Below are 25,409 nucleotides of genomic sequence, written 5' to 3'. Positions count from 1 at the left end.
ATTTTCTCTAAATTATACACAAGAGGGCATCTTGATACGTCACTCATCCAGCTGTCGTAGCAAATCACAGATTTTGCACTGCAATACATTTTAAAAAGTCACAGTCCTCACCCTCATAGGATGAATATCTGCATAGGGTGGTTTGCCTTCAGCCATTTCTATTGCAGTGATTCCCAGTGACCAGATGTCTGCAACACAATTGTATCCAATCTCTTGAATCACTTCTGGAGCCATCCAAAACGGGGTCCCTATAACTGTGTTCCGTTTTGCCATGGTATCCTGAGAAGAAGAGCAGGATAAAAATCCAGACCATGGCAACTGTTATTAGCTACAAATATTCATTAATGATTTACAATCTTAATTATCTTCCATCTGCACATGTATATATTACCAGGTTAAGCAAGACAAAGATACGGAAAGCTGCAGAGAGAAACTGAAATATGCTGCAGACATCAGACATGAACTGAAGCAAACAGCAAATGTTATTACAAACCATTACTTAGGTCTAACAGCTCCCACAGAGGAAGCTCTGCTGCTGTCATAGTGTCTCATTATGTTGATGTAAAGTGCTGAAAACACTTCTGAATGTCTCAAAGTCTCCACAAGCACACGACATTAGAAAGAAGACCAGAGGGGTACATAACCATCTTGGTTTTACTTACTGTGAGTTGTCCTGCCACTCCAAAATCTGCAAGCTTAGCATGTCCCTCTGTATTTAGCAATATATTTCCAGCTTTGATATCTCTATGTATTTTCCTCATAAAATGCAGGTACTCCAGCCCTTTCAGCGTTGATTGTACTATCGTAGCAATTTCCTCCTCTGTAAGCTAAAAAGAAGCGTTACTGTCAACCTCTTGGTTTCTGAGATGGAACACAGTGGTGTTTCAGTTTATACCTCCCTAAGATTTATAGACTGTTATTTAATTGCCTTTATGAAAGGTTGCCATACTGACTAGTAGAGGAATACGCATACTTCTAGGCAGCAACCTTCAGCATTAAATATGAGAATTAGCTTTTGACCAGCATACCTGCACATCTGCACCACAGCCTTCCACACCTAGTAACTCTTACCCTGCAAAGCCAGAAGCAAGGCAAAGCAGTCTGTCATTCAGAACCTGCCTGGGTTTTCAGGAATGCCAACCAAACACCTCACCAAAACCTTGCAAGCTCATTACATCAGCCAAACAACCCAAACTTGATCAACATAACCAGCCTTCTTATCTTCAGGGGAACAAAGGACCCACATTGCAGTGGCAGCCCGTGGTTGTTTCAGACACTGAACACCTCATGAAAATTACACCAAAAGCACTGAATGTGCTGCTCAGCTTCCTGAGCCACCACTCCTGCTTCCCATTTATAGCATTCAGAAGAAAGAGTACGTACAGTTTTATTTCGTAACCGAATGATATCAGACACGGATCCAGCGCCGCAGTATTCCATGACGATCCACAGGTCTGTGTTCTTAAAGTAGCTGCCGTAATATTTCACCACATGAGGGCTATGAAACGTGACAAAATGAGAACAAAGGGTCAAATACTGGAGAACAGCACAACTGAATAAGCAAAGGCGAACAATACTGCAGCCTCCCTAAGCAGGTTCTAAAAATTCAGACATGGAAGTGCCACTGAAGCCCTGACCAAGTGTTTTGCACCAGCCTGAGTCTGCAGTGAGCAACCACAGTCCTGCAAGCCTGTCCTAGCAGTGGTGTCCACGTGACCTGTCACAACAGCAGTTCAGGGAGCTAAAACGTCTGAAAGTAAATCCTGCAGAAACAAGGAGAGATTAGCTTTCAGTCTGCTTTTGCTCCCTGAACTGTGGCCATCAAGTAGGCAGGGCATCAATGGAATGAAAAACGGACCTCGGCAAGATCCTGGTAAAGCTGCTACAGAGTGTCTGAAACCAAACAGAAAGATTAAATAAGGTCAAAAGCTGGAAAATAACCGCTGTGGTGATTATGAGGAATGTTCACCTTCTTATTTCTACTATTCAGTCCAGAAATGCAAGTTATTTTAGGAATTAAGTACAACCTAAATCTTTCCCTTGTAGTCAACTACTGGACTGCCCAGAGGGTGAACAGCAAAGTACAGCACAGTCAGAACGACCATTTATCCTTTGGGAAAGGTAAAGCAAAAAGGCTAAGAGAGAGAACCCTTCTGATTTAATGAGGACAAAGCTAAAGAACAGAAGTGCACTTAACCTAAGGTCTGCCAAATACTTTCTAATGAAGAAGTTCAAGACGAGCAACACTGAGAAGCCAGTCCCACCCCAGTGTATTCCTTAATGTTTGAGAAGAAAATCTTATGCTCTGTTGATTCACACAGTACGACTTCACAAGACTAAATTTGTTAGAAGTTTCATTCTCTTAGCTGCCACCAATTATCTTCACTTAACAATAGTGACAGTGAAGAGCAATAGAGTGAATGACTAGGAACATAGTTTTATATTGCTAATATCATTTGTTTTAAATGGTTTTCTATGCCTAAACTTCCTCAAAATAGCATTTCTTGAGGCTGGACTCAAACCACAGGAAGAAATTTGTATGTTTTACTCTTCAGTCACTGACAGAAGGTCTTCTGCAGCCCTTGCCCTTGTCCAGCTGAGTTCATAAAATGACTTTTTCCATAAGAAACATGCAGACAACCAAAGAGCCAAACATCAGCCCATAAGTTATTCTCAGCATGCTAACATCAGCAGACAGCTTGTCACGCACTGCAACCTGCACTGTAAGTACAATTCTGCCACCTAAAGCAGATGACAGCACGTACACTGCGCACATGCAAGAGCAGTCATGCATTAGCAGCTCTCATCCACATGCCCCTTGAAAACAGAATAAACCAAAAAAATCTCTCTCCTAGCGTTTTCATATCCCGAAGCTCGTGTGCAATTCACTGCCCCTTTGGACAGGGGAACTGGTCTAACACACAACCTCATCACTGCTGCCCAGAAGTTAAGGTGCATCAGGAGCACTGCAGGAGCTGCTCATACGCTTTGCTCTGTGCTGGCAGCAGGTGCAAGGTTATTTCACTTAGTCAGCTTAATGCTCTCACATTGCAAGCTAAATTGTTGTTGTCTTACCTTCACTTGGGTTAACACTACCCAAACATGACTCAGCTGATACGGGGTAACTTGACTGTACAAGTCCAGCCTTTCAAAAAACATTGAAGGCAACATCATCGCTTTTATGTGACTACATGCCAGATCACAGTCAATACTTTCTTTGCATACTGATGATGGGTTTTGCAGTACACATTTACCTGTCACACTGCTGCATTATGGATATCTCCTTTATAATCTCTTGCAGGTCAGACTCCACAGGAACCTGTTTGATTGCAACCACCTGACCAGTCTCTTTATGAATAGCTTTGAACACACTGCCATAGGAACTGGGAACAAAATATTAAACAAATAGTGAATACAATAATATTTTTAAAACACAAAAAGCATGATAATTGCAATTGCAGACTTGAGAGGAAAAAACAATCACCCTCCTGCTAAGAGAATTTTTCAATTTATTTACATAATCAACCCACAGCTTGCACACGCTGTAACAACCAGCAGCATGCTGAGATGGTCAGAAAGGAGCCAACCACCATTACGTGCCCACAGCTTTGGAAGAATCCAATAAAGCCAGTTCTCTCCTTCTCTGGCACACGGTACCACTGAGCAACGGTAAAAACCACAGCTCAGGTCAGAAAGCTCTACTCACTCATCAGACACTGTTTACTTTATTTCCACCTTCTTACAGCAGCTAGGAAGAATTCCCACTCTGTTTTATAAACGAAGTGCTTAAGGTGGTAAACATACTATTTAGTGCTCCCAACACAAGCAGCCCTAGGAAACAGAAGCTGCCTGCCATCACACAGACCTCCTACAGAGGTACTGGGATGAACTGCAATGCCTCGAGTCACTGCAGCTGCTACACTACCACATACCTCTACAGTAATAGGATCATCGAAAGTGAAAAATCAAAGCCCATCAAGCACATATTAGTTACACACATCTGTTCTTTGATAAATGTACTTAAGGCACATTGTCACATAGCACATACCCTTCTCCAAGCTTCTCCAATACATCAAATACTTCTTCAGGCTGTTTGGTTAAGCTGTCTTCATCTAACTTCTTCAGCTGCCTGCGTATGTAAGAATAGAAAATTTCACTTAATTTTATGGCAGTTTGGGCTCTATTGAAACAGAAAAATTTAAAAATGCCATTTAAACTTACAAAAGGCTCAGTATAAAGTAGGTTGCTTATCAAATAAGTTTATTTCCCATCATCAGAAGACCAAACATTAGCGTTATCTAACATCAGAAGAGGAGCGAGAGTTACAGAGCACAGGGTTTGATCACAGACACACATCTACAGTCCTTCTTTGCAGAACACACTAAGGGATCTGCACGCTGGTGGCCAAACCCTAACACAGCACAGCAGCCTCTTGCAGCTACTGACCATACTGCTAATGTTCACAGTTCTGTCTGGAAAGTACACTACACTAAGGGCACGCAGAAGGGAACGCAGGGCATGCAGAGGGGAAGGCAGCCTTGTCTGATGCGTTCCATACATACTGTAAGATGTTTGCTTTGAGGAAGGAGGCAGTACTGCACTAATCTCAGTTGTACAGCTTTAATGACATTAGTTTAACCACTGGTTCTGTGCCTAGACAGATACTGCACAAAAGGGGAAGAGCCAGCTGGAGTTGTACTGCGACCCCTCGCTTATCAACCTAATCCCCAGTACAACTTTATGGAGATCCCACACACAAAACAACACGGAAACCAACTACACTTGTTTCAGTTCACTCTGCTATGCTGATAGCTGTTCACCAAGAAACTTCCTACGGCACCTGAGCGCTGTATCTTTATAAATAAAAGGCACTACATATCCTATAAAGACATGTTGGAGGAGCCTCTGGTCCTGCCCAGAGAACAGAAAGCTGCAGGGAGACCTCAATGCAGCCAAAAGGAGATCATAAACAGAAGGGAAAACAACTCTTTTACATGGGTGAATAGCGACAGGATAAGGGGGGATGGTTTAAAATGAAAGGAGGGAAGGTTTAGCTCAGATGTCAGGCGCCAGAACGAGCTGCCCAGACTGGGGGGAGGGAGGCAATGCCCCAGCCCTGGGGCCGTTCAAGGCCGGGCCGGTCGGGTCCTGGGCAGCACAGCGGGGGGTTGGAACGCGATGATCGCTGATGTCCCATCCGACCCAAGCCGTTCTATGGCGCTAAGGAAAATGTTACAAGGACAGACGGCACACATACACTACAGCAGACCACTGTACTGCCAGTAAACACCGCCGCTCCGCACAGACTCGCTGCGCTCCTCACTAAACATGCACTTTTCTCCCCTTTTTATCGCCGTGCAGAGGCTGGGCGCACAATGGCTTCCTGCAGCGGAGGAAACGTGCCGGCGAGTCAGGAAGTGGCGAAACGCCGAGTGAAGGAGGCAGCCGCTTCCCGCAGCGCTACCGTCACCCGTACCGTGCCGCGCTATGCTGTGCCGTGCCGTGTCATGCTATGCTGTGCCGTGCCGTGCCATGCCGTGCCGTGTCACGCTATGCTGTGCTATGCCGTGCCGTCCCGCTTCCGCCGCCCCCAGCCCGAGCACAGCGCCGGACGAGAGCGCCGGACGAGAGCGCCGGCCCCCGCCGCCTCCCGCCCGCCCGGAGCCCCGACCGCCGCCCTCAACCTCAGCCCCGTCCCAGCTCCCCCGCCCCGTCCTCACCGCCGCGGGTTCCTCAGCTGCACCGTCTCCATAGCGCCGCGAACGGCCGCTCCCTGCCCGCCGCCCTCACTCCTCCATCGCGGCCCCGCGCCGTTTCCGCCCGCCGCCGGAAGTCGCCGCCCTCACGCGGCGCCGCGCGGCCCGGGATGGAGAGCGCGGTCAAGCTGCGCCGCGCCGGCAACGATGAGTTCCGCCGCGGGCAGTACGGGGCGGCCGCGGAGCTGTACAGCCGCGCGCTGGCGATGCTGGAGGATGCAGGTACCGCGGGGCCGGGCCGGGCGGGGCGGGGCGGGGCCGGGCTCGCCGCACCTCACCTCTGTGTGCCGCGCAGGCGATGCCGCCGCCGAGGAGCGCAGCGTGCTGCTGGCCAACCGCGCCGCCTGCCACCTGCGGGACGGCGCCTGCCGGGGCTGCGTCGCCGACTGCTGCGGGTGAGCGAGTCCTTCTGGTCCCCTCTGCATCGGAAAATAGACCGCTCCCCTGGGGTTGATGGGCATTGAGATCTCGGGAGCGGCTCCGGAGCTGCAGCCCTTCCCTTATGGTTTCCATCCCCGAGGAAAAAATTCCCTTCTTTCCCCCTTTAGTTCGTTACGGTAGGAAATGAGACAGCGGCTCCTAGCCCATTTCCCACCGTTTGGCACCGCCGTGTGTGAGCACAGACCTGCACTGCTCAGCTCTCACAGGACACGTCCAGTTGCAGGCAGCAGGGAGCTCCCTGAGGCCTCTCTGCCCGCTGTCACCTTCTCTCTCCCTGTCACAGGGCTCTCAGCCTGACCCCGTTTGCCATCAAGCCCCTGCTCAGGCGAGCGGCTGCCTATGAGGCCCTGGAGAGCTTCGCGCTGGCTTACGTGGACTACAAGACCGCCCTGCAGGTGGACTGCTCCATACAGGCAGCCCACGATGGGGTCAACAGGTAACCCCCACTGCACGCTGCTTTCTGCCTCTGAGTGCTGCAGTCTGGTTTGCTGCTCCAAGCTGCCTGGACAGCTGTGGGTGCTCCATCTCTGGAGGTGCCCAAAGCCAGGTTGGATTCGGCCCTGGGCATGTGGTAGGGGGCAGCCAGTCCATGGCAGGGGTTGGAAGTGGATCAGCTTTAAGGTCTCTTCCAACCCCCGCCTATGAGTCAGAGCCCTGTTTTGTTTCTGCAGCGGTGTCAGGAGCATGCTGTGTCCTGAGCACGTTAACAAGATGGCTGAGGCTCTGATGCTTTGTGCAGAGGGCAGGCTGGGTCATGCTTCCTGCATGTGCTAATGCCCTCAGCTCCTTTCAGGCTGCTGGCACATGATAGAGGCCTGGGAATGATTTCTTGCTTTGCCCAGTACTTATTTTAAAAGAAAAATAATTTACAAGTTCTGGTGTCCTGTGCATTGTGCCCCCCATGCAGATGGGATTGCAGACTGCTGGAGTCATTTTGTCTTCTTGGAGGCGTCCAATTCACTTCACTGCTCGCTGAGGAGTGGCAAACATCCCTTGCCCAGCTGAGCATTAACAGTCCCAGCCGTTGTCTAGTGGTATTTTTGGCCCTGCTAACATGAAGACACACTTTTCCTTAACACCCTGTCTGTAGTTGAGATGCGTGTAAAGTTTTCAGTGAGAAGAGGAGGTCCTCAGCATGAGTCAGGTTAAAAAGTAGTCCCCCCAGCTCCTATGCTATCAACCAGCAGGAGTGCAACCACCAGCCATCTCTTCCAGGATGACCAAAGCTCTGCTGGAGAAGCACGGCACGAACTGGCGCGAGAAGCTCCCACCCATCCCCACAGTCCCCATTGATGCCCAGAGAAGATGGGGTGTTCCTTCTGCAGGAGCCCCCGCAGGAGATGCTCCCCCTGGAAACACACCACAGGGTGACCCAGGTGAGAGCCCTTCAGCTCAGCAGGGCTGCAGACAGCGAGGCAGGCTGCCGTGCCTGCATGGTGTCCGTAGCTGGGGCTCAGAGCTGCAGGAACATGGGCTGGCCGCTCGTTCTGGATCCTTTGATCTGCATCTTGCCTCTGGGATGGGGCTGTTTGCCTTCTGAGAGGCCGGTCTGATCTTATCGCTTTTATATGTTCTGTATTTTTTTTTGCCCTTCCAGCCCAGACTGCTGCTGGCACAGAGAGAGCTCGAACTCTTAAGGAAGAAGGAAATGAACTCGTAAAGAAAGGAAACCATAAAAAGGCAATTGAGAAGTACAGTGAGAGTTTAAAGCTCAACCAGGAATGTGCAACTTACACCAACAGGTATTGCCCAAGTGCTTTTTGGCATTTTATAAAAGCCACTTTGGAACTTCTGACACAGCTGTCTGGTGGTTTTTCCAGACAACTGAATTTTAAAAAAACAAACAACAAAACACCCACACATTTCCCCCAAGTACAATCTGCCCTGTACTTTGTATAATGTTCTTTGATCAGATTCTGCAACAAGCCCTAGAGCCACTCAGCCTAGGACTGCTAAAGGCTTCATCCCTTTAATGCTTGTCTGCCAGGACTGTATCATTTTGTTATTTGTCTGCTGCCCCACGAGCCACAAATTGCACTCTGCTGTACTCAGAGTGCACTTCTGAGATGAGCAGAGCATGTTCCAGAGTGGCAGAGCAAGGAGCATGTTGCTCTAAAAATGCTGGGTTGTTTTTTTTTTTGCAGACTGATAAACTGTTTGCTATTTTTTGCTCTTTTTAACGTAAGCATTGAGCTCTGATCAATGATTCCTTAGCATACTCCCTGGTTTGGGAGTCCAGCTTTGTGCTGTGGCTAGTTCTCTGCATTGCAGCCGTAAATACTGCTTTTAACCAAAGGTTTCCAACCAGGTGTCTGTATTGCAGAGCTCTCTGTTACTTGACTCTGAAGCAACACAAGGAAGCAGTGCAGGACTGCACAGAAGCTCTGCGATTAGATCCTAAAAACGTTAAGGCATTCTACAGACGTGCTCAGGCACTTAAAGAACTGAAGGTAAGTCAGGAGTTTTCGACCAGTTTTCAGGTAGGAGCCTGCTAATGCTTTTCAGCACGTTTTAGAACAGCTACACTGATTCTGGTGCTCAAAAGCAGCTCAAAAAACAGTCCCAGGCTGTTGTGTTGCCTTGCTTCTGTCACTGGGTGTAGTTCTCCAGCAGGAGTCTTAGACTGCATTTTCAGTGCACTAACACTTACAAATTCTTTTTCTAGGATTACAAATCAAGTATTGCTGACATCAACAGCTTGTTAAAAATTGAACCAAAGAACACAGCTGCACTGAGACTACTGCAAGAATTGAACAGAGCCTAGGGTAACCAAGCAACAAGGAAAGCTTCTGCTGCAGAAGGAAGTTTCTCCCTTCTGATGCTGCAGGGACCAATCTGAATGCAGGATTGGTACTGAGATCTATCTTTAATTGCTGCTGAGATGTGGTGCATTCTGTGCCACCACAATGAACGTTGTTAGTTGTTTGATATACAGTTTGTGTATCTGGTTCTAAGATCGTGCAAAGTCTTCATGCACTTGCCTGAGAAGGAGGCATATGGGTGAACTTCCCTGCTTGAAGTCCATGTGCCTGTACCTGCTGGCCTCAGGGACTTGATCCACTTGGCCAAGATGCACACAAAGTGCTGCTCTTTCTGAGAAGTTACAAACTGAGAGTTTTCTTAGTCCTTATTCAGGTGACAGTTGTGCTTCATTTGTGCTGCTATTAAGTAGGGTTGCTAAAGGAGCACTGCAAGAAATGCTGCAGTTGCCTGAGCACTGCATACCACTCTTAAAACCAAGTCATTGTTACTTGCACAGGGCTGAGCACATTCCTTCTCCTACCTGACACCTGCTGGCCTTCAGCTGAGTTTCTGCTGCATGGTGTGACTGGGCAGGCGTTTACAGCAGCAACTTTCTTTTATCTTTAATTATTCAGCACGTATAAGAAAACCAACAGCATCTTCAGCCTGCCGTGGTCCGCTGTGCACTATGTCACAGTACAGGTGCTTGGGCACTCTGCAGCTTGTTTTTGGTCAGGTTTTGTTCTGTTAAAAGTTGAGCTTTTCTGTGCCTTCTGGAACAGTTGCTACAGGGTGTTACAGGGACATCCCAATGGAGGGCTGGCTTACTACTTCCATGCATGTTTATACTTCTTGATCTATTTTTTCCTATGGTACTGATGGCACTGAGTTAAAATGGTAGATTAAGAAACAGTTGGAGTTATTCTGTGATCTGTTGGAAGTGTTCACATTAAAATGATGTTTATTTTCACTCTTGGAGTATTTTTTGTATGGGATGGAAGGCATGGGGGAACTGGGACACTTTCATGCTGCTTTATTTCATTCTGTTGCTGCTTTTTTAGTCATGATGCTGGACAACACTAGATGTGATCTAACAGCTTACAGTAATGATCCCAGCTGTTAGTACTCCAGGCAGATGCTCCATTGAACTGAATTCAGAAGGCAGACATTACTAATGCTGTTACACTCCTGTAAGACAAAGACTTATCTTGGCCTGACATTAAGGAGCTCTTTGTAAGTCCCAGAGTTATACTCCCTCAGCTGCAATACCACCAGGGTTTGAAACACCTCCCCCCCGGGCAAATTTTGCTTCCTTAAATCCCCACCCTCTAACCACTATAACTCCATTGACCCTGCACCCACCTTTCCCCAGGCTGTTACAAGGTAAGCATGATGGACTTCAGGGTGTGAAGCACAGGCCAGCCATACACAGATAAGCAGAGGAATGTCTCTGAACACAGGAGGAATCTTATTTAAGAGCCTGCTCTCAAATAAGAGCTCTCCTTTTAACATCCCTGTGTTATCAGGGCTGGCAGACACCTGCACTGTTCCAACTACAGTTCGTTACAGTGCTTCTAAGCAGCAGCAGTCGTTATCTCTTCCGCCCTGTCTGAACACAGCAATGCCTTTTTGCTGTCTTATCTCTAAGACCTTCCCCAGTAAAGTGCAATACCACCAAGCAGACACAGACCAAACACAGCAAAATGATGCCATGCTTCAAGCCCAGGTCTCTTCTGCTCCTCTCCTCCTCTTTTGTTCCAGAACCGTGCTGCTGACTGCACAAAGTATTTTCCAGGCAGGCAAAGATGTTGCAACCCACACAGGCAGTTGGAAGGTGCTTTTCACAGAGGCACTCCATCTACCTCGCTCATGTACCACCAGTGACTATTCCAAACTAGACTCCAGACTTGCATGTGCACTGCTGCTCCTGCCTCAACCTGCTGAAGCCTGAGACCTCCCTGAGGAGTTCAACCAGGGAGCTACTCTGAGAACTCTACAGCATTTTCTTGGACTCATGAGTGTTCAAGTGGCAAGTTTACATTTCCATGTCAAGGTTTCAAGGACTTTGTTAATATCCTTTCTTTGTCTGTTCCATATTCTGCTCATCCTGAACTACTGCTAGCTGTTTTCTTGAAATGATTTCTAGTGCTGTCAATGATGCAACAGGCACTCCAAACTGGTATGCCATGCCTGAAGAACTGCTTCAGACTCTAGGCAACAGAATGAATTTCACCAGTACAATTCCATCCCAGCTCCTAATATACATTTCTCATATGCAATATGCACTTTCCTCTGTAGAGAAAAAGTATAAGAGCTTCCAGCCAGTTACACACTGGGGAAAAATAACCAAGAGGAAGTAAGCATCTCACTGATAAGGAATTGTCTAAGCAGTGCACAGCTCAGGCTGTGGCATCCTCTATGAAGAGACAAAGTATTTAAAGAGCTCAGAGCAGGAAAGAAGAAAAGCCCCAGGAAAGAGTCCCAGCTGAGCAGAACAGTGGCCATGGAAGAGCAAATGTGTAAGTGCTTCTATTAAAATGCTGGAAAGAAAACAAGAGGTAGGAGGGATGAATCAGTAGTGAGTTGAGGGGAGGGTGTGATACAGCACAGAAGGAAGAATGAGACAGCAGTGCCAACACAAGATGGACAGAAGGAAGGTGGGCTGTGCCGATGGAGGTGTACTCCTGTGAGCTAAAGGAAGCAGTCAAATAAGGTCAGCATATTGATTGAAAATCCCAGGTGTAATTCTAAGGAAGCACTAGAGACAGAAATTCCACTCCTGAATGCAGAATGGAGCATTAAGGCCAGGATGACTACAGCAAGTGCAGTATGCTCCAGGAGATACTAAGAGCAGACATCATTAATGATAGGTCTTAACATCCTCCATGCAATTATTGGTGTTTTCAGCCCGTCAGCCTGAAAATACACAGGAGAAGCAGCTTTTGATCCACAGTAACTTAAGCTGGGTCTCCTGCACCACAGAGCCACATGCAGAACAGTGACTGGCAGAAGGTTCTCAGCCCCAGCACTCCTGCAGGCACACAAACTCTATTAAAAAAGAAGAGCTGCAGGAAGAAGCAGTGCCTTAAAACAGGGAAATTTAGAAGGGCTACCTAGAAAGGATAAAATCCACGTGAATAGTGCCAAATTTGCTTAAGGACACCCACTCAGAGAGTAGAAGGATCAGGAGAGCTGCTGGCCAGCAGTCTGTGTAGTCCTACATGGTGCTTTTCCTGTCCCTGAGGACTGTCACCCTGCCAACTCCACGAGCTTCAAGAACTAATTGCAGCAGCCTAGCTGACACGTGTCTCTCCTCCAGCACAAACCAAGGCAGAGTATTTGCTGCCTTTCTGCAAAGGAAGCTAACTCAGGCTTCGGAAGTGGAAGCATCAGTTCTTTATCAGCATCAGCTGCAGGAACAAATAAAACTACAGAACCCAGTAAATTCACTGAAGCAACGATTCATCTGCACTCGTCATTTCCTGGGCAACTGAGTCAGACTGAGTTCCACGTCACATTTCACAAGATGCTTTCAGAAGAGAAGAGAATTAACTTCTACAGCGGTGCAAGGAGGAAGTGGTTCTGCAAGACACACAGTACACACAAAAAGCAGGATGGGGCATTGAAGGCAAACCAGGGTCAGTGTGAGGGCACAGTTCCAAAAGCAAGGTGAGGTGAGGCGGCTGCTGCTGTTCTCAAGGCAACGTTCTCAAGGTTCACTCTCAGTCATGAAGTCTACAAGGAACACAAAGAACCCACACACACAATTTTCATCCGCTAGAGAACAGTTTAATCCAGACAGCAATTCACAGGTCAGCTCTGAGCTTGGATTAACACACAGATTCCTGGTGATTACAAGTCAAGAAACCATCATCTTCAAAGAGGTATGCGAGAGTCCTAATTGCTTACTAATGAATCCATCCCACACTCAGCTCCAACATTTTAAAAGCTTATCTGCTCACAAGGTTCTGCAACGACAGTGGAGAAATCCTAGGGAGGCTGCACCAGTCCTTCACCGGACACACAGGAAAGCAAGATCCTTCCCTGTCTTCCTTTCTGGTAGCACAGTTGTTACTATCATAAACACGTGAGGAAATAAAAGTAACAAGCACCACACACACGAAAAAACACCACATGCAGAATTGTGTCTTTGCAGTACAGTTAAGCCTGGAAAATGGAGGATGAATCACCTGATAAAAAGTGAAATACTGCACACATCCCTAATTGCTCATCAAGCTTCACTTGGTCTGGACAAGAAACCCAGCTCCCAAGCTTCAGAGGCACAAGCCACAGACCCTGAGCAGGCGGCAGCTCATGCAGCAGCGCTGCACCTACCAGGGCTCACTGCAGGAACGGGGCCGTGCTGCCCTTGTGTGACGCCTCCGTGGCCTGGTGCGCCTGGAGAACAGCAACTGCTTCCTCAATCTGATGAGAGAGCACATTTGGGGAAATGCTGAGTTGCACCACCATGGGAACATAGTGCACAAGAACTGCAGTAGCCCAGGTTCCACATTTCAAGGGAGTAAACAGCTTACATAAATACTAATCCAAGTCTGCTGCCCGTGCCAGAAGATGGATCAGCCCTCAAACCTCTGCTGTCTCCTCCCTAAGGAAGGGCTGGAGCATTTCTCCTTTTCCATAAGTCACAAGTGGCCAGAGAGAGAACTCGCACCTCTCCAACACGAAGCTGGCTGGCACTGCCCAGCAGAGCCAAGGCTCCTCCAAAAAGATGGCAACAGAATAGTGAAAGTGAATTCTGCCTCCAAGCAGCAGCAAGGATATGCAGTAACTCACTTGCATTGTTTTGATGGGAAACAGAAGGGAAACATTCACTAGGACTATGCCTAAACTAAATGGCAATTTGCCATTTAATTGCTGGCAGCAATTCTCACTCCACTTTTCCCCCCTTTTGCTTCCTATCCACCTCCAAACTCAGAGCTTGGCTGTGCTTTCAGAGAGCTGCTGACCTCTCTTGCTGGAGACAGGCAGGCATGCTATCAGCCTGGGGCTCTTTCTGTTTTCCTTTCACTATGAAAAGGAGCTGTTTTATCTTTCTGTGGTATCAAAGTCCTCAGCCACAGCCAAGGCCAGAGTTCTTGTCTAGCATTTGCAGCAGTAATACTACACCCTTTGGGACATTATCTGTTTGGACACCACATGCCCCCTACCTTGGAGTGCAGGGATTCAGGGGACTCCAGCAGAAGCAGCAGCTCTGAATTGTCAATCTCCAGCAGCATGCCTGTGATCTTGCCAGCCAGTGAAGCATGCATTGCATGGATCAGGGGGTAGAGCCGCTCACCTGCCCAAAACACCAGGGAGGATGTCAGTGGAAGTCCCCCGCACTCCCAACTCTATGCTTCCCTCTTACTTCCTCAAACTGCTCTGCTCCCAGCCTTCTGCTGAGCCCAGAGGGATTTCTCACATGAAGGGAAGCTGTCAGATGAAGTCAGACAGCTGCATGGAGCAGCACAGGCAGGATGGAGCAGTGCCTCTCCAGCAGAGTCCACCCCACTGCCAGGCAGTGAATGCAGACAGAGAGGAGGCTGCTTGTTCCATATCCTTCCAACACAGCCTAGATAATTTTTTTTCCTCCTCCTTTTTAAAGCAACATAATATCAGAGAAATCCAACACAGGCTTAGAGCTTCTCCTATTATCTATGCATTCCCTAGCACATGCAAGTCCATCTGCCCATGCACACACAGACAGGAGGATCTCTGGCAGCCTGGACACCCACCTATCATTTGCTTCTGCTCCTGTGGAGGCGCTGCTGCGAGCATGGATGCCGTCAGCGGCTCCTGCCCTTGGACGTGCACAGCAGGTTCTCCCACCTGCTTGAAGAAATGCAGAGAAGAGCAGCAGTCAGACTGGAAGCAAAACACGAGTTGGCCTACAGGAACAGTGCTGATCCTTGGATGCAAGGATGCGCAGTGGGGCATTTTGTCCTCCAGAGCCACCATTGCAAAATCTGGCACTGCCTGCTTGTATCCCAGTGCAAACTTTTGGGGAAACCCAGAGCCAGGCATCACATCTACAGTGCTGCAGGATGAGCACCTGGAGCTCAGGAAGGGATTCCATCACACCAGTTAGGACCAAAACCAAAGCCTGGCACTACCTGCTGAGCCCCAGGTGGCACACTGCCCATGGGCTGGATGTTCCTCACAGCCAGGGAGTACTTGTACTGCGGGGCACCCCGCAGGGTGGGCGAGGAAGGCACCCGGGCACTGACTGTCTGCGTTCCTATGTTGGCTGCAACAAGGAAGGAAGAGATTGTTAAGCACTATCCCACTCAGACCCAGGGCAGCCAGCCCCCATGCACACCCACTACTGCAGGGCCAGAGTCAGGTCCCTGTGGCACTCACCCACTCTCTGCGCCTGGGGGGGCACACGAGGCACTTGGGTGGACGCCTGTCTCATGGTGCTGATGTTGGACACCAGGCGCCGGGGCTGCACAGCAGCCCTCAGGATGGGGGTGGCTGCAGGGTACGCTGTTGGACAGATGGTGCACAATTAGTGAAGTTTCTGATAGGAAAAAAAAAAAAGCACAGGAGGAGATGTGCTGGGAGGTGGCCGTGGTCAGGGAATGTTTCTGTGGTTAGCCTGAGCCCCAATGCCTGCCACCAGTGAGCCTTACATCAGGACACCACATGCTTCTCGAGGTGACAGCTTCCCACGGCCACATGCTTTGTGGTGTCTCTAAGAGAGCGTTCTGATCCCTGAACCAGCCCAGCTGACAGCAAGGGACAGATGGATGCACTCACAGGGAGGCCGGGAGGGCTGCGCACTCCAACGAGTGGCAGGACGGACAGGGACAACTGGGCTGGGGCTGTAGAAAGCAGCTCTGGTTTGCGGCTATGGGAGGAGAACAAGTTATCTGAGGTGACTGGGGAGCTGATCTATATCAGATCAGTATGGCAAAGAGCATCTCAGCAGCCAGGCAAGCCAAAGACCTGCTTCTAATCTTACCGCCTGCGTTTCCTCCAGCAAGTCCATTTAACTCCTCCCCATGTGAGTCTCCATTTCTCCAACACTCCTGGCTCCCCTCATTCCATTAGGAGATTCCATCTCCACACTCAAACCCTTCCACTAAACTTCTTAGTGACCCAAGGAGCACCCCAGGGCTACCAAACAACAGCTCCCAGTGGGAGCACCTCAGGCCAGCTTTCCTGCACTGACTTTGAAGCCAGGTACTGACACTAAACAGCACCTGGGTCTGTGCAGAACAGAGACACGCTCCCAAATCCTACCAACCAACCCCAGCTCCTCCCCACATACAGCAAATTCAGGTCCCCATGCAAGGCTGTCCCTAAAGGACTCACCTGAGGGATGGGGGGGAGAAAGTACCCTGGGGGAGGCTGGAAAGAGCCAAGAAAAGGGCCAGGCAGTGCCCTCATGGTGGCCAATCGCTGCATGTACTGGTTGGTGAGAATTGCTTTTCTCTCCTCTTTCCTTTGTGCGAGTGCAACGTAGAGAGGCTTAGTGCTAACAATCCGTCCATTCATTTCAGTCACGGCCTTGGTAGCCTCTTCTGGAGAGGAAAAACATACAAAGCCAAACCCTTTGCTGTGGCCACCCTCTGTCATCACCTAAAATTGGATTAGAACAACACAACTAAGTCCACAGATCAGCACAGCCACGCACAAAGCACACATGGTCAGGGCCCCCCCCTGCATGTAGACAGCGGGACAGGGGGACCCCATGGCACCCACACCCAGGGTTAGATTATAGGATGCTCCCACCTGTCCCAGCCTTTCCCAAGGAAGGAGAGGATGTGTCTGTGTGAAAAACACAGGTTTGCTAAGTGCAGAGGTCAGAGCCCAGGCCATCTCAAGATCTGCGGTCTCCCTCAGCCCTGCAGAACTCTGTGATGCTGTAGCATCTGATGCTTGCTCAGAAGCAAGCAGAGTTGCAGCGTCACACTGGCCCTGAGCTATGCTAGCAGCTGTGCAATATTCAGAGTGATTTGGCTTTAAGGAGCCACATCCTACATTTCACTGAGGCTTGGATAACTCAGCAAAGTTAACAAGACTTGCTGAATCAGAACTGGATACAAGTGACAAATCTTTCATGCTTGGCTTGAGATACAAGCCATCAGTAGGGAACTGTAGTTCAAAAGGACAATCGCCCCAATCCCTCCGAGGGCTGAGCAGCCAGCCAGCAAAGCCCAAGGACCCTCAACCCCTTACCTTGGCACTGGTGATGGTGCCATAAGGAGAGAATTCCTTCCTCAGCCGTTCATCATCTATCCCATCATCCAGGTTCTTCACATACAGGTTGACCCCCTGCAAAGGGGCAGAAAAAGCAGCTTGGCCTCCTCCCAAGAGTAGATTAGGATCCCAAGATTTACAGCAGGTTTTAAAGCTGTTGTTTCATCAGCAGCTCAGCCAGCAGGTGGGAATTCAAAAAGCACCCCAATGAAATCAGCGACTTCAAGAGGAACATGTGCTTTGCTCACCTGGGGATACACACCCAGACAACTGCTAAGAAGTGGCTTCCAAGAATTCAAAAAAAATTCCCAATTTTGAGAATAAAATTTTATTTTGGGAAAAAAAAAAAAAAGCTGAGCAGTTTGTTAACCTGGACTTAGAGCTCTGTGCTGACATTGCTTCCCTGGATGTTAGGGAATAGCAACTGGATCTCTGTGTGCTTACCTGTATTGTAGAGGGCACACCTGCAGTGCAAGCACGTGCCAGAGAGCACCCCGCTCCCCTTACCTGGTACCTGCTCACTCGCTCCTGCTTCATCTGCTCAAATTTCCTTTTCAGCTCACTCTGCCGCTCCAGCCGCTTCTGTGCCCGGCCCACGTACACCATCCGCCCATTGATCTCCTTCCCATTCATGTCAGCCACGGCCTGTCAGCAGAACGCAGCTCTGAGACCGGCAGAACTCTTCCCCGCTGCCCCAGTCCCACAGCAAGCAGGCAGGAGCTGTGCCTTCACAAAGCCCACCCCTCCCTGGCCAAAAGGCTGGCTGTACAGCTGCTGCTCGTTCAAGCTCCCGCAGCTATGCTGACACCGTGGCCGGTGGGGACATGGAGCTCCCACTCCAGGACAGGGGAGATCCCAAGAGGTGAGCAGAGCCGGCAGCAGACAGCCAAGCTGCCCACCAGCTCCACAGCAAGGAGCTGCTTGCCTTCTGGGCTTCTTCGTGCTTCTCAAAGTTCACAAACCCAAAGCCCCTGGAGCGCCCGGTGTTGTCCATCATGACTTTGACGCTCAGCGTCTTTCCTGAAAGAGGGAAGGAGAACATCGCTGTAAAGAAAGCTCGCCACGGGACCAAACAAAGCCACCACGAGACACTGGCCCAAAGAGAAGACTGGGAGGCAGTGGGGAAGAGGCAAACAGCATGAGGAACTGCCGGATCCTTGCTGCACTGGGGGGAAAGGAGGCTGTGGGAGGCCAGGATGATCCCTCCCATCCAGTATGCTGCTCTCATTGCTGTTGGCTTTTCAGGCTCTTTGGCCACGAGTTCTCATCTCTTCGATGCATCAACACAAATGTCAGGTTCATATAAATGACATTCTCAGATGAGCTGAGCTTGCACTAGGCAAGCATGGCCTATGAGCTGGCACAGCACCAAGCTCTGCTGTGAAGCACCCTCCAGTAATAGACTGAACAGGGAAAGCCACCTTTGCTTTAAATTCAAACTCAACATCTCTTATTCCATGGTTCTTAGAACCAGACAGCATTCAAGACAATTTCAAAAACAAACAATTTGTTACTCAGAAATCTAAGGAAACCAACACTTTTCTTGGGTCACCTAATAGCATCCCATCATTACAGGAAAGCACACACAGCATCCTGACAATGCAAATCTCTGCAGCCCTTCAGCCACGTGGTGTTTCAAGTAAGTCAGGTCACAAGAGAAGAGCTCTGTTTCAGCCAAGTGTTCCTCACCTCTCTTTGGGGTCCCCAGCTCACTTCCTCATATATATATAATATATATATATTATTATATATATAATAATAATAATTATATATATAACTATATATATATTATATATTATTTATATTATATATATAATAATAATTATATATATAATAATATAAATATTATATATATATATATATAATATATATATATGATAATATATATATCATGCCTCATATAACTCATTTGGTTATTTGGCCTCAGCAACAACACTCACCAAACCTGGAGAATATTTCCCGCAGTCTGTTATCATCCATGTCATCCCCAAAGTTTTTGATGTAGACGTTGGTGAACTCCATTGCCCTAGCCCCAAATTCTGCCTCACGCTCTTTGCGGGATTTAAAGTGGCCAACAAACCTGCAGAAGCAAGCAGAGGACCATAAAACCCTCTATGTCCTCTGCAGGGGGAAAACAAGCACAGGCTCACCTGCCTTGGTACAGGCCAAGAGCACAGCTGGCGGTCTCACCCCAAAAGAGAAATTGACAGATGCCACCACATTGCAGCTCCCTTCCTCCAAGGCAGCCCCAGGCTCTTTGGCAGCCCCTTGCCACAGAGAGGAGAGTAGCCCACAAGATCTGAGGTGACATCACACCAGCAGGGTGCTGCTGCAGGACAAAACTTCTTCCTGCCCCAGACTGTATCACCCAGATGATGAAGACTGAGGACCAGCCCTGCTTTGTGGGTAGTCATTACACTGACTTAACAATAAAACACAGCCCCAGGTCAGGTTCCTCCCCCATCATTAGGAAGGGCTCCAAACCACTATCATGCTGCCATCAGTAAAAATAGCAAGTGGCTCTAGCTCTGGAAAGCAGAACTGCATTGCTCAACTGTGAAGGGGAAAGAGGAGATACTGAAGGCAGGAGGCAGCAGCCAGAGCAGGGCACACATTAGCTCACAAGCAAGCACCAAGCAATGGAGGAGCAGTGCCAAGGCAGCCCCAGGGCAGACTTACACCTTGCGGTCATTGAGGAGCATCCCATTCATGGTCTCAATGGCCCGAGTTGCTGCCTCTTGAGTCTCAAAATGAACAAAGCCGTGGCCACGGGATCCATTTTCATCACAAACCACCTACAAAAGCAGAGCAAAGGAAAAGAAAATCCACAGAGTGGCTTTCTTCATCCTTGCACATAAGTAAGTCTCAGGAAAACCACCCTTGTTTCCAGTGTTCACCCTCCTTACAGCCCGCTCCCAATGCAGCAGAGCTGTGTTCAGGTGTTTGTAGGCAGCAGGTCAGGGATCAGGAGGAAGAAATAAAGGAAACGTGGGGGAAGAAAAGCCTCCCCTGTCCCCAGAATGCTTCTATCCAGGCAAAAGGTGGAAATCCAAAGGAAACTTAAGAAGTGAAACTAGAAAGTGAATTTTAGCTGGTTGTAACACACTGCCAAGGATGTGGGGATACAGCAGGTCCCCTCCACAGTAGCACAGACAGGGATGTACCTTGCAGGACAGGATGTTCCCAAAGGCTGAGAATGTGTCGTACAGGGCTTTATTGTCAATGGAGTCATCCAAGTTCTTGATAAAGACGTTTCCAACCCCTGACTTCCTGAGCCCAGGGTCTCGCTGCGACCACATGATTCGGACAGGTCGGCCCTTGATCACTTCGAAGTTCATGGTGTCCAGGGCTCGCTCAGCTGGCAAAGAGTGAACATAGAGGAGGGAGGATCGTCACAGGGACAGACTCTTTCCATGTCCCAGAGCCCCTGAGACAGGTGCAGGAATCAGGGACACTGCTGAGCATTTCCTTAAGCTAAACAAGGCAGACAGCTTCAGCTCTTGCCAGAAGCACCTGGCAGAAAAGCCTTCACCTTTTAGGCAATTCTACCATTCTGTGCAGAACTGCTGCAGTCAGCAGGATGAGATGGGATGTCAGCAGAGGGAAACTGGGAGAGGAACCTTACTTCTGCTTGGTATAAGCCAACGGGCAACCAGCTGCCCAGCAAAGGGCAGAAGGGGCTTGGATGCCCTTCTTGAGCTCAGAGGGAGGAGACCAATCCTCCCAAATCCCAATTACTGCACCATCTCCCAGCCCCTGAGCAGACACAGGTCACCATCCCACAAGAGAGTGCAGACAGGGATTAACGACGGCCTGAACCCAGCATGTGAGGGTATCAGTATCCTTAACAGCTGCCACCCCAGATCCTCCCACACCCTCCTGAGCCCCAGGTGTGGGGCAGCCCTGCAGGGCCGTGTTCCAGAGCTCACCATCTGCCGGCTGCTGGAAGTTTATGTAGGCATAGCCCAGCGATCGGCGCGAGGCCACGTCCCGGCACACCCGGATGGACAGGATGGGCCCCGCAGGTGAGAACTTCTCATAGAGCATGGCTTCGGTCACGTCCGGGTGGAGGTCCCCCACGTAGAGAGAGGCCAACGGGTAGCCGGGGCCACTGGCGTTCATGGTCAAGCACAAAGCTCAGCTGGAGAGGGAGACAGACACACAGCGTGGGTTGGGGACCGCAGGGAGCAGCGACAGCCTTGCTTTGGAGCCGGGCTGCCGCAGGGCCAGGAGATGTGCCAGAACCTCCGGGGTTGGCAGCACCAGGGGGAGCTCGGGGTTTGCGGGGATATTTTGACGGGGGAAAACCACTCCGGAGTCGCCGGCACACATCGCAGCCCACAGCACAGCACACTGCGGGCGCGGACCCGGGCCCTCCAGCGCTCAAAGGCCAAGAGGAAAGAAGCGGAGCTTCATCCCAGTTAAGTAAGCAGCCCTTTGCCAGCGCGGCTCCACGCCAACGAGCGCTGAGGCGGGGAGCAGCGCTGCGGGCGGCCCCAAATCAGCACCCGAAGCCATCAGCGCAGGAACGGCGCAGCTCCCGCCCTGACACTTCGTGCTCGCAGCTCGGGAACCCCAGCGCTGCACGAAAGCGTTCTGCGGACAACGGGGAGGTGCGCAGAGCAACACCTCCACCACGGGCACAGCACAGCAGAGCAGAGCAGAGCAGCGGCCCCAGCCTCGCCAGCAGCCCGAGCCCTCGGACGCAGCCTGGCCGCCCCAGGGCAGCGCCGCAGCTCCGGAACGACAGCGGGTAGGGGAGCGGGAGGAGCCGGCCGAGAGCTGAGCGCGGCCCGGCGGGGAGAGCCGAGGGAACCCGCCCCGCTCCCACACTCACACCGACCGCTCCGGCGGCTCCACGCGCAGCACCGCTGCGGCCACCGCCCGCCTCTTCCCGCGGCGGCGCCGGGGGCGGAACGGAGCCGCGCCTCCCCGGGGTTCCTCCCCGCCCCCCGCCAGCTGCCGCCCCGCCCCGCCCCGCCCCGCCCCGGGCGCCGTGCCGCTGCGGGCCGCAGGGTTGCTCTCTGCCGGCTGCTCGCAGTTGAAGTCGAAGTGAGCCGGCGCTGTTCTCCTTCGCAGCGCAGAGCCGTCGTGGCGGAGCCGCGGGCGGGCGGCAGTGCCGGGGCGGAGCGGCGCCGCTCCCGTCGGGGCGCGCATCGAGCGCCGCGCGGCGGCACGGCTTCGTTCTTCTTTGCGGAACAATTGTACCTTCCCCAAAAGATAGAACGACTCGACATGTGTTCACGTAGCTCCTCAGCACCGCTCTACGTGCGGGGATAAGCGGCCAGTCCCTTTCTGGAGCTGACGACGTCGTTAGCGCGAGTAATAGTCTGAGAGTTAGTGTTCACTATAGAATTATTTAGGAGCTCACACAGCTCTAAACGCAACGAAGATGCTTCGTTAAGCCGCGCCGCGGGGCCGGCAGCACACCCGATCCAGCACAGCACCTCGGCAGCAGGCAGATGAAGCCCCGCGGCTGCGCTCCGGGATCACGGCGGTGCAGGAGCCGAAGATGCTCTCCGAGCAAGCGGGGCTCGGGCTCCAAACAGCCTCCCCAGCTCTCCCCAAACTGAGATGCTGCTATCCGTGCCTTCCAGCGCTGCTTGGAGGAAGCCTCCTCAGCCGTGCACCGCATCGTTGTTGCTCTCGCAGCCCACCAGCTGAGGACTTAACTGGAGCGTGTGCGGGCTGCGATGTGCAATGGGGAGTGCACGCAATGACTGGGGGAGGCACGGCTGGAAAGCTAACCCCTCATTCAGGAGAATGAATTTCAAGTTTCCCCCAGGAAAAAGCTTTAAGCGTAGCCGGCCAACAGCAGAGAGTGCTGGCTGACTTCAGTGTGTACATTGTTCATCCATGCAATATGCAGTGACGTGATAAATCGTGGTAAATCAAAAAGAGATTTATAGTTGCAGTTCTGTTAAGTCCTGCAGTGGCAACACAGCACAAGTGTGACCTCAAGCAGAGAACCTCTTCAGAGCTGGAAGGGCGAGGGACAAAACTCCCTGCAAAGGAGCTGGTAATGAATCACAGAACGGCCCAGGTTGGAAGGACCTCAAGGATCACGAAGCTTCAGCCCCCCTGCCACAGGCAGGGCCACCAACCTCCCCTTTAATACCAGCCCACGCTGCCCAGGGCCCCCTTCAGTCTGGCCTTGAACACCTCCAGAGATGGGGTGTCCACAGCCCTTCTGGGCAGCTGTTCCAGCACCTCACCACCCTCTGACACCCAACCTAAATCTTCCCTCCTTCAACTTAAAACCTATTTCCCCTTGTCCTGCTATTATCTGCCCTTTCAAAGAGTTGAATGCAGTTGGGTGAAGCATGAGGGCCTTTGGGAAAGCACCGGTCAACTCACACAACCCAAGATCTGAGCATGTAATGAAAAGGAAGTGGTGATTCAACTGCCACAAGAAGGATGGCAGACACAACAGGCACAAACAACTGATAAAATTTTTTTATTATTCACTTTTGAATTCTTTTACACTTTCCTGATTATTTCGTGTAAGGTGAAACTAGAACTGTTTAAAAGACATACACAAATCTAGTACATCAATAACCAGGTTTTTCTTTTTGCTATACTATTCTCACAACCACGTGTGCTAGGCAATATAACCGTCACAGAAGCAAACTTTAGGCAGAATACTGGTCAGTAAAAACAAAGCGAGAAGAGCTACCAGATATACAGACAGGCTCGGTTCCACATTCACTACTGCATTTATCAAGCGCCAAGTATTAACTGCACAATTTGTTCAGCTAGTAGAGGGGAGTTTTAAAATCAGTGCATGAAGTTCTCTTGAGCAGACAGATGGACAGACGAACAGATGGAGCCTATCCCTAAGTGGAATGTGAAGGCAGGGGATGATGCCGCGAGGCTGAGAGGTGACCGATACTCATCTTTTCCACTGCATTATTCACACAACTCTTACTAGGTTTTATTCAATGGGACATGTTTGAAACATAATGGGTGAGGACATGGGGAGCTCAAATATTACAAGCTTACAGATGGGAAAGGTCTGCATTCCAGTACAATAGATGGGAAATCCTGAATATTTGAGCCAGATCTTGGAATTACAAAAAAAAAAAAGGAAAAAAAGGCAGATGAACTGAAGACTCCAACAGCACTGGCAGCTCTCAAGCATCCCAGGCAGAAACCTGTCCTCAGGTCTCACCTGCCACATTGACACCAGCCACAATCAAAGGATGATGTGTGTGTGTGTGGAGTCTAAAATTGCTTCAATGGAGTTTCAACAGGTAAAAGGGTCAAGGAAGAACAGAGTGGGATGGGTGAAAGTCTTCTATAAAGCAAACTTAAAGAAGGCTCCGTGGAGTAATTAAAAGGCTTTTGAGATAAATTCAGAACGGGAATACCATGGAGTTTTTGATTCACCCAAGAGTATAGTAATGCAAAAGTGGCAGATCACTTCATGGTATCATCCAAACTAATAAGGCCATTCAAAAAATTGAATCTTCTGCTATTGCAAGTCCATGATAGTGAACCAAGAATTCTCACTACTGAAGAATATCGAAGATATAATTAAGTTATTGCTGTGGGAAGGGGCTTAGTCATGCATGTTGTATGAGCACAAAACCACTTTTAGGAGTCAAATCCCAGTTATTTGTCAGTGTAAAGAGTTTGGAAATCAAGCTGCTAGCTCCCCCATTACTCTCCTCCTCAACACAAACCCGGTCCTCAGAAAGACAGGATTGACAAAGTGAGCTTTTGACTGAAAGCGGTGCCTCAGACTCGGTTAAAAATGTCTACAGAGTGTGCCTTGAACTAACTCATAGCAGTGTGTTACTAACTGGAATGCCATACATCGGATTGTTTTCCTTCCATGCCCCAGTGTCACAATAGAATCTCTATAACTTTCTGTACAACTTTACAACAGAATTGTACTTCGACTATTTCGCTGCCAAATTTGACTTTCCACTGTTACATAACTGATGCCTATTTTTCTACCAATAAGAGTTTTGCAAAGTCAATTGCAATCACAAAACCCATAATCACAGTGTTCAGTTAAAAATATAAACACGGTAATTGTAACTGTAAGTGTTCATAATAGGAAAATTCGGAATGCCATTATAATAACCGACCTCCATTTTCAGTACACAGAACACCAACCCACCGTTTTTTACCCCACAGACAGTTTTTGCTACGTTGAGGTTGTGAAAGTCGATGTACTATTCTTTTTGCTTGTCGCACAAAGGGATATATGTGTAGGATACAGGGTGACATTGAACATATAGTGAAGCGTGACAGCCA

At 49.8% G+C, this 25,409-nt stretch overlaps 3 protein-coding genes across 3 annotated transcripts in view; 1 reads left to right on the top strand and 2 right to left on the bottom strand.

Moving 5' to 3' along the window:
• The window catches only part of STK4 (serine/threonine kinase 4), a gene marked incomplete at both ends in the record, with an annotated part of 37,569 nt that extends 31,817 nt beyond the window's left edge, over window positions 1-5,752 (bottom strand). Inside the window, 6 exons of the mRNA XM_079543176.1 lie at window positions 112-279; window positions 663-827; window positions 1,384-1,498; window positions 3,255-3,383; window positions 4,049-4,129; window positions 5,721-5,752. Of these exons, the coding sequence (XP_079399302.1) occupies window positions 112-279; window positions 663-827; window positions 1,384-1,498; window positions 3,255-3,383; window positions 4,049-4,129; window positions 5,721-5,752 (690 nt within the window). The remainder of the gene's footprint in view (window positions 1-111; window positions 280-662; window positions 828-1,383; window positions 1,499-3,254; window positions 3,384-4,048; window positions 4,130-5,720) is intronic.
• A 114-nt stretch (window positions 5,753-5,866) lies between these two features.
• On the top strand, window positions 5,867-8,961 carry TOMM34 (translocase of outer mitochondrial membrane 34; the record flags this gene model as incomplete). The annotated part of the gene is made up of 7 exons (XM_079543428.1): window positions 5,867-5,978; window positions 6,052-6,151; window positions 6,481-6,633; window positions 7,413-7,573; window positions 7,795-7,939; window positions 8,521-8,647; window positions 8,863-8,961. The coding sequence occupies 7 exons, from the start codon at window positions 5,867-5,869 to the stop codon at window positions 8,959-8,961; spliced, it is 897 nt and encodes a 298-aa protein (XP_079399554.1).
• Window positions 8,962-13,280: 4,319 nt separating this feature from the next.
• PABPC1L (poly(A) binding protein cytoplasmic 1 like) lies at window positions 13,281-21,266 on the bottom strand (the record flags this gene model as incomplete). Its single annotated transcript, XM_079543534.1, has 14 exons — window positions 13,281-13,364; window positions 14,108-14,238; window positions 14,675-14,768; window positions 15,050-15,186; window positions 15,300-15,425; window positions 15,699-15,789; window positions 16,257-16,523; window positions 17,124-17,219; window positions 17,652-17,789; window positions 18,070-18,164; window positions 19,085-19,224; window positions 19,824-19,939; window positions 20,309-20,502; window positions 21,074-21,266. 14 exons carry the CDS (start codon window positions 21,264-21,266, stop codon window positions 13,281-13,283), a joined length of 1,902 nt encoding a protein of 633 aa, XP_079399660.1.
• Between the last annotated feature and the right edge of the window lie 4,143 nt (window positions 21,267-25,409).

Source organism: Tetrao urogallus (genome assembly GCF_951394365.1).
Source record: "Tetrao urogallus genome assembly, chromosome: 16".
Taxonomy (NCBI): domain Eukaryota; kingdom Metazoa; phylum Chordata; class Aves; order Galliformes; family Phasianidae; genus Tetrao; species Tetrao urogallus.
The sequence above is the reverse complement of the archived record's forward strand: the minus strand, read 5'-3'. Positions and strand labels throughout refer to the sequence as shown.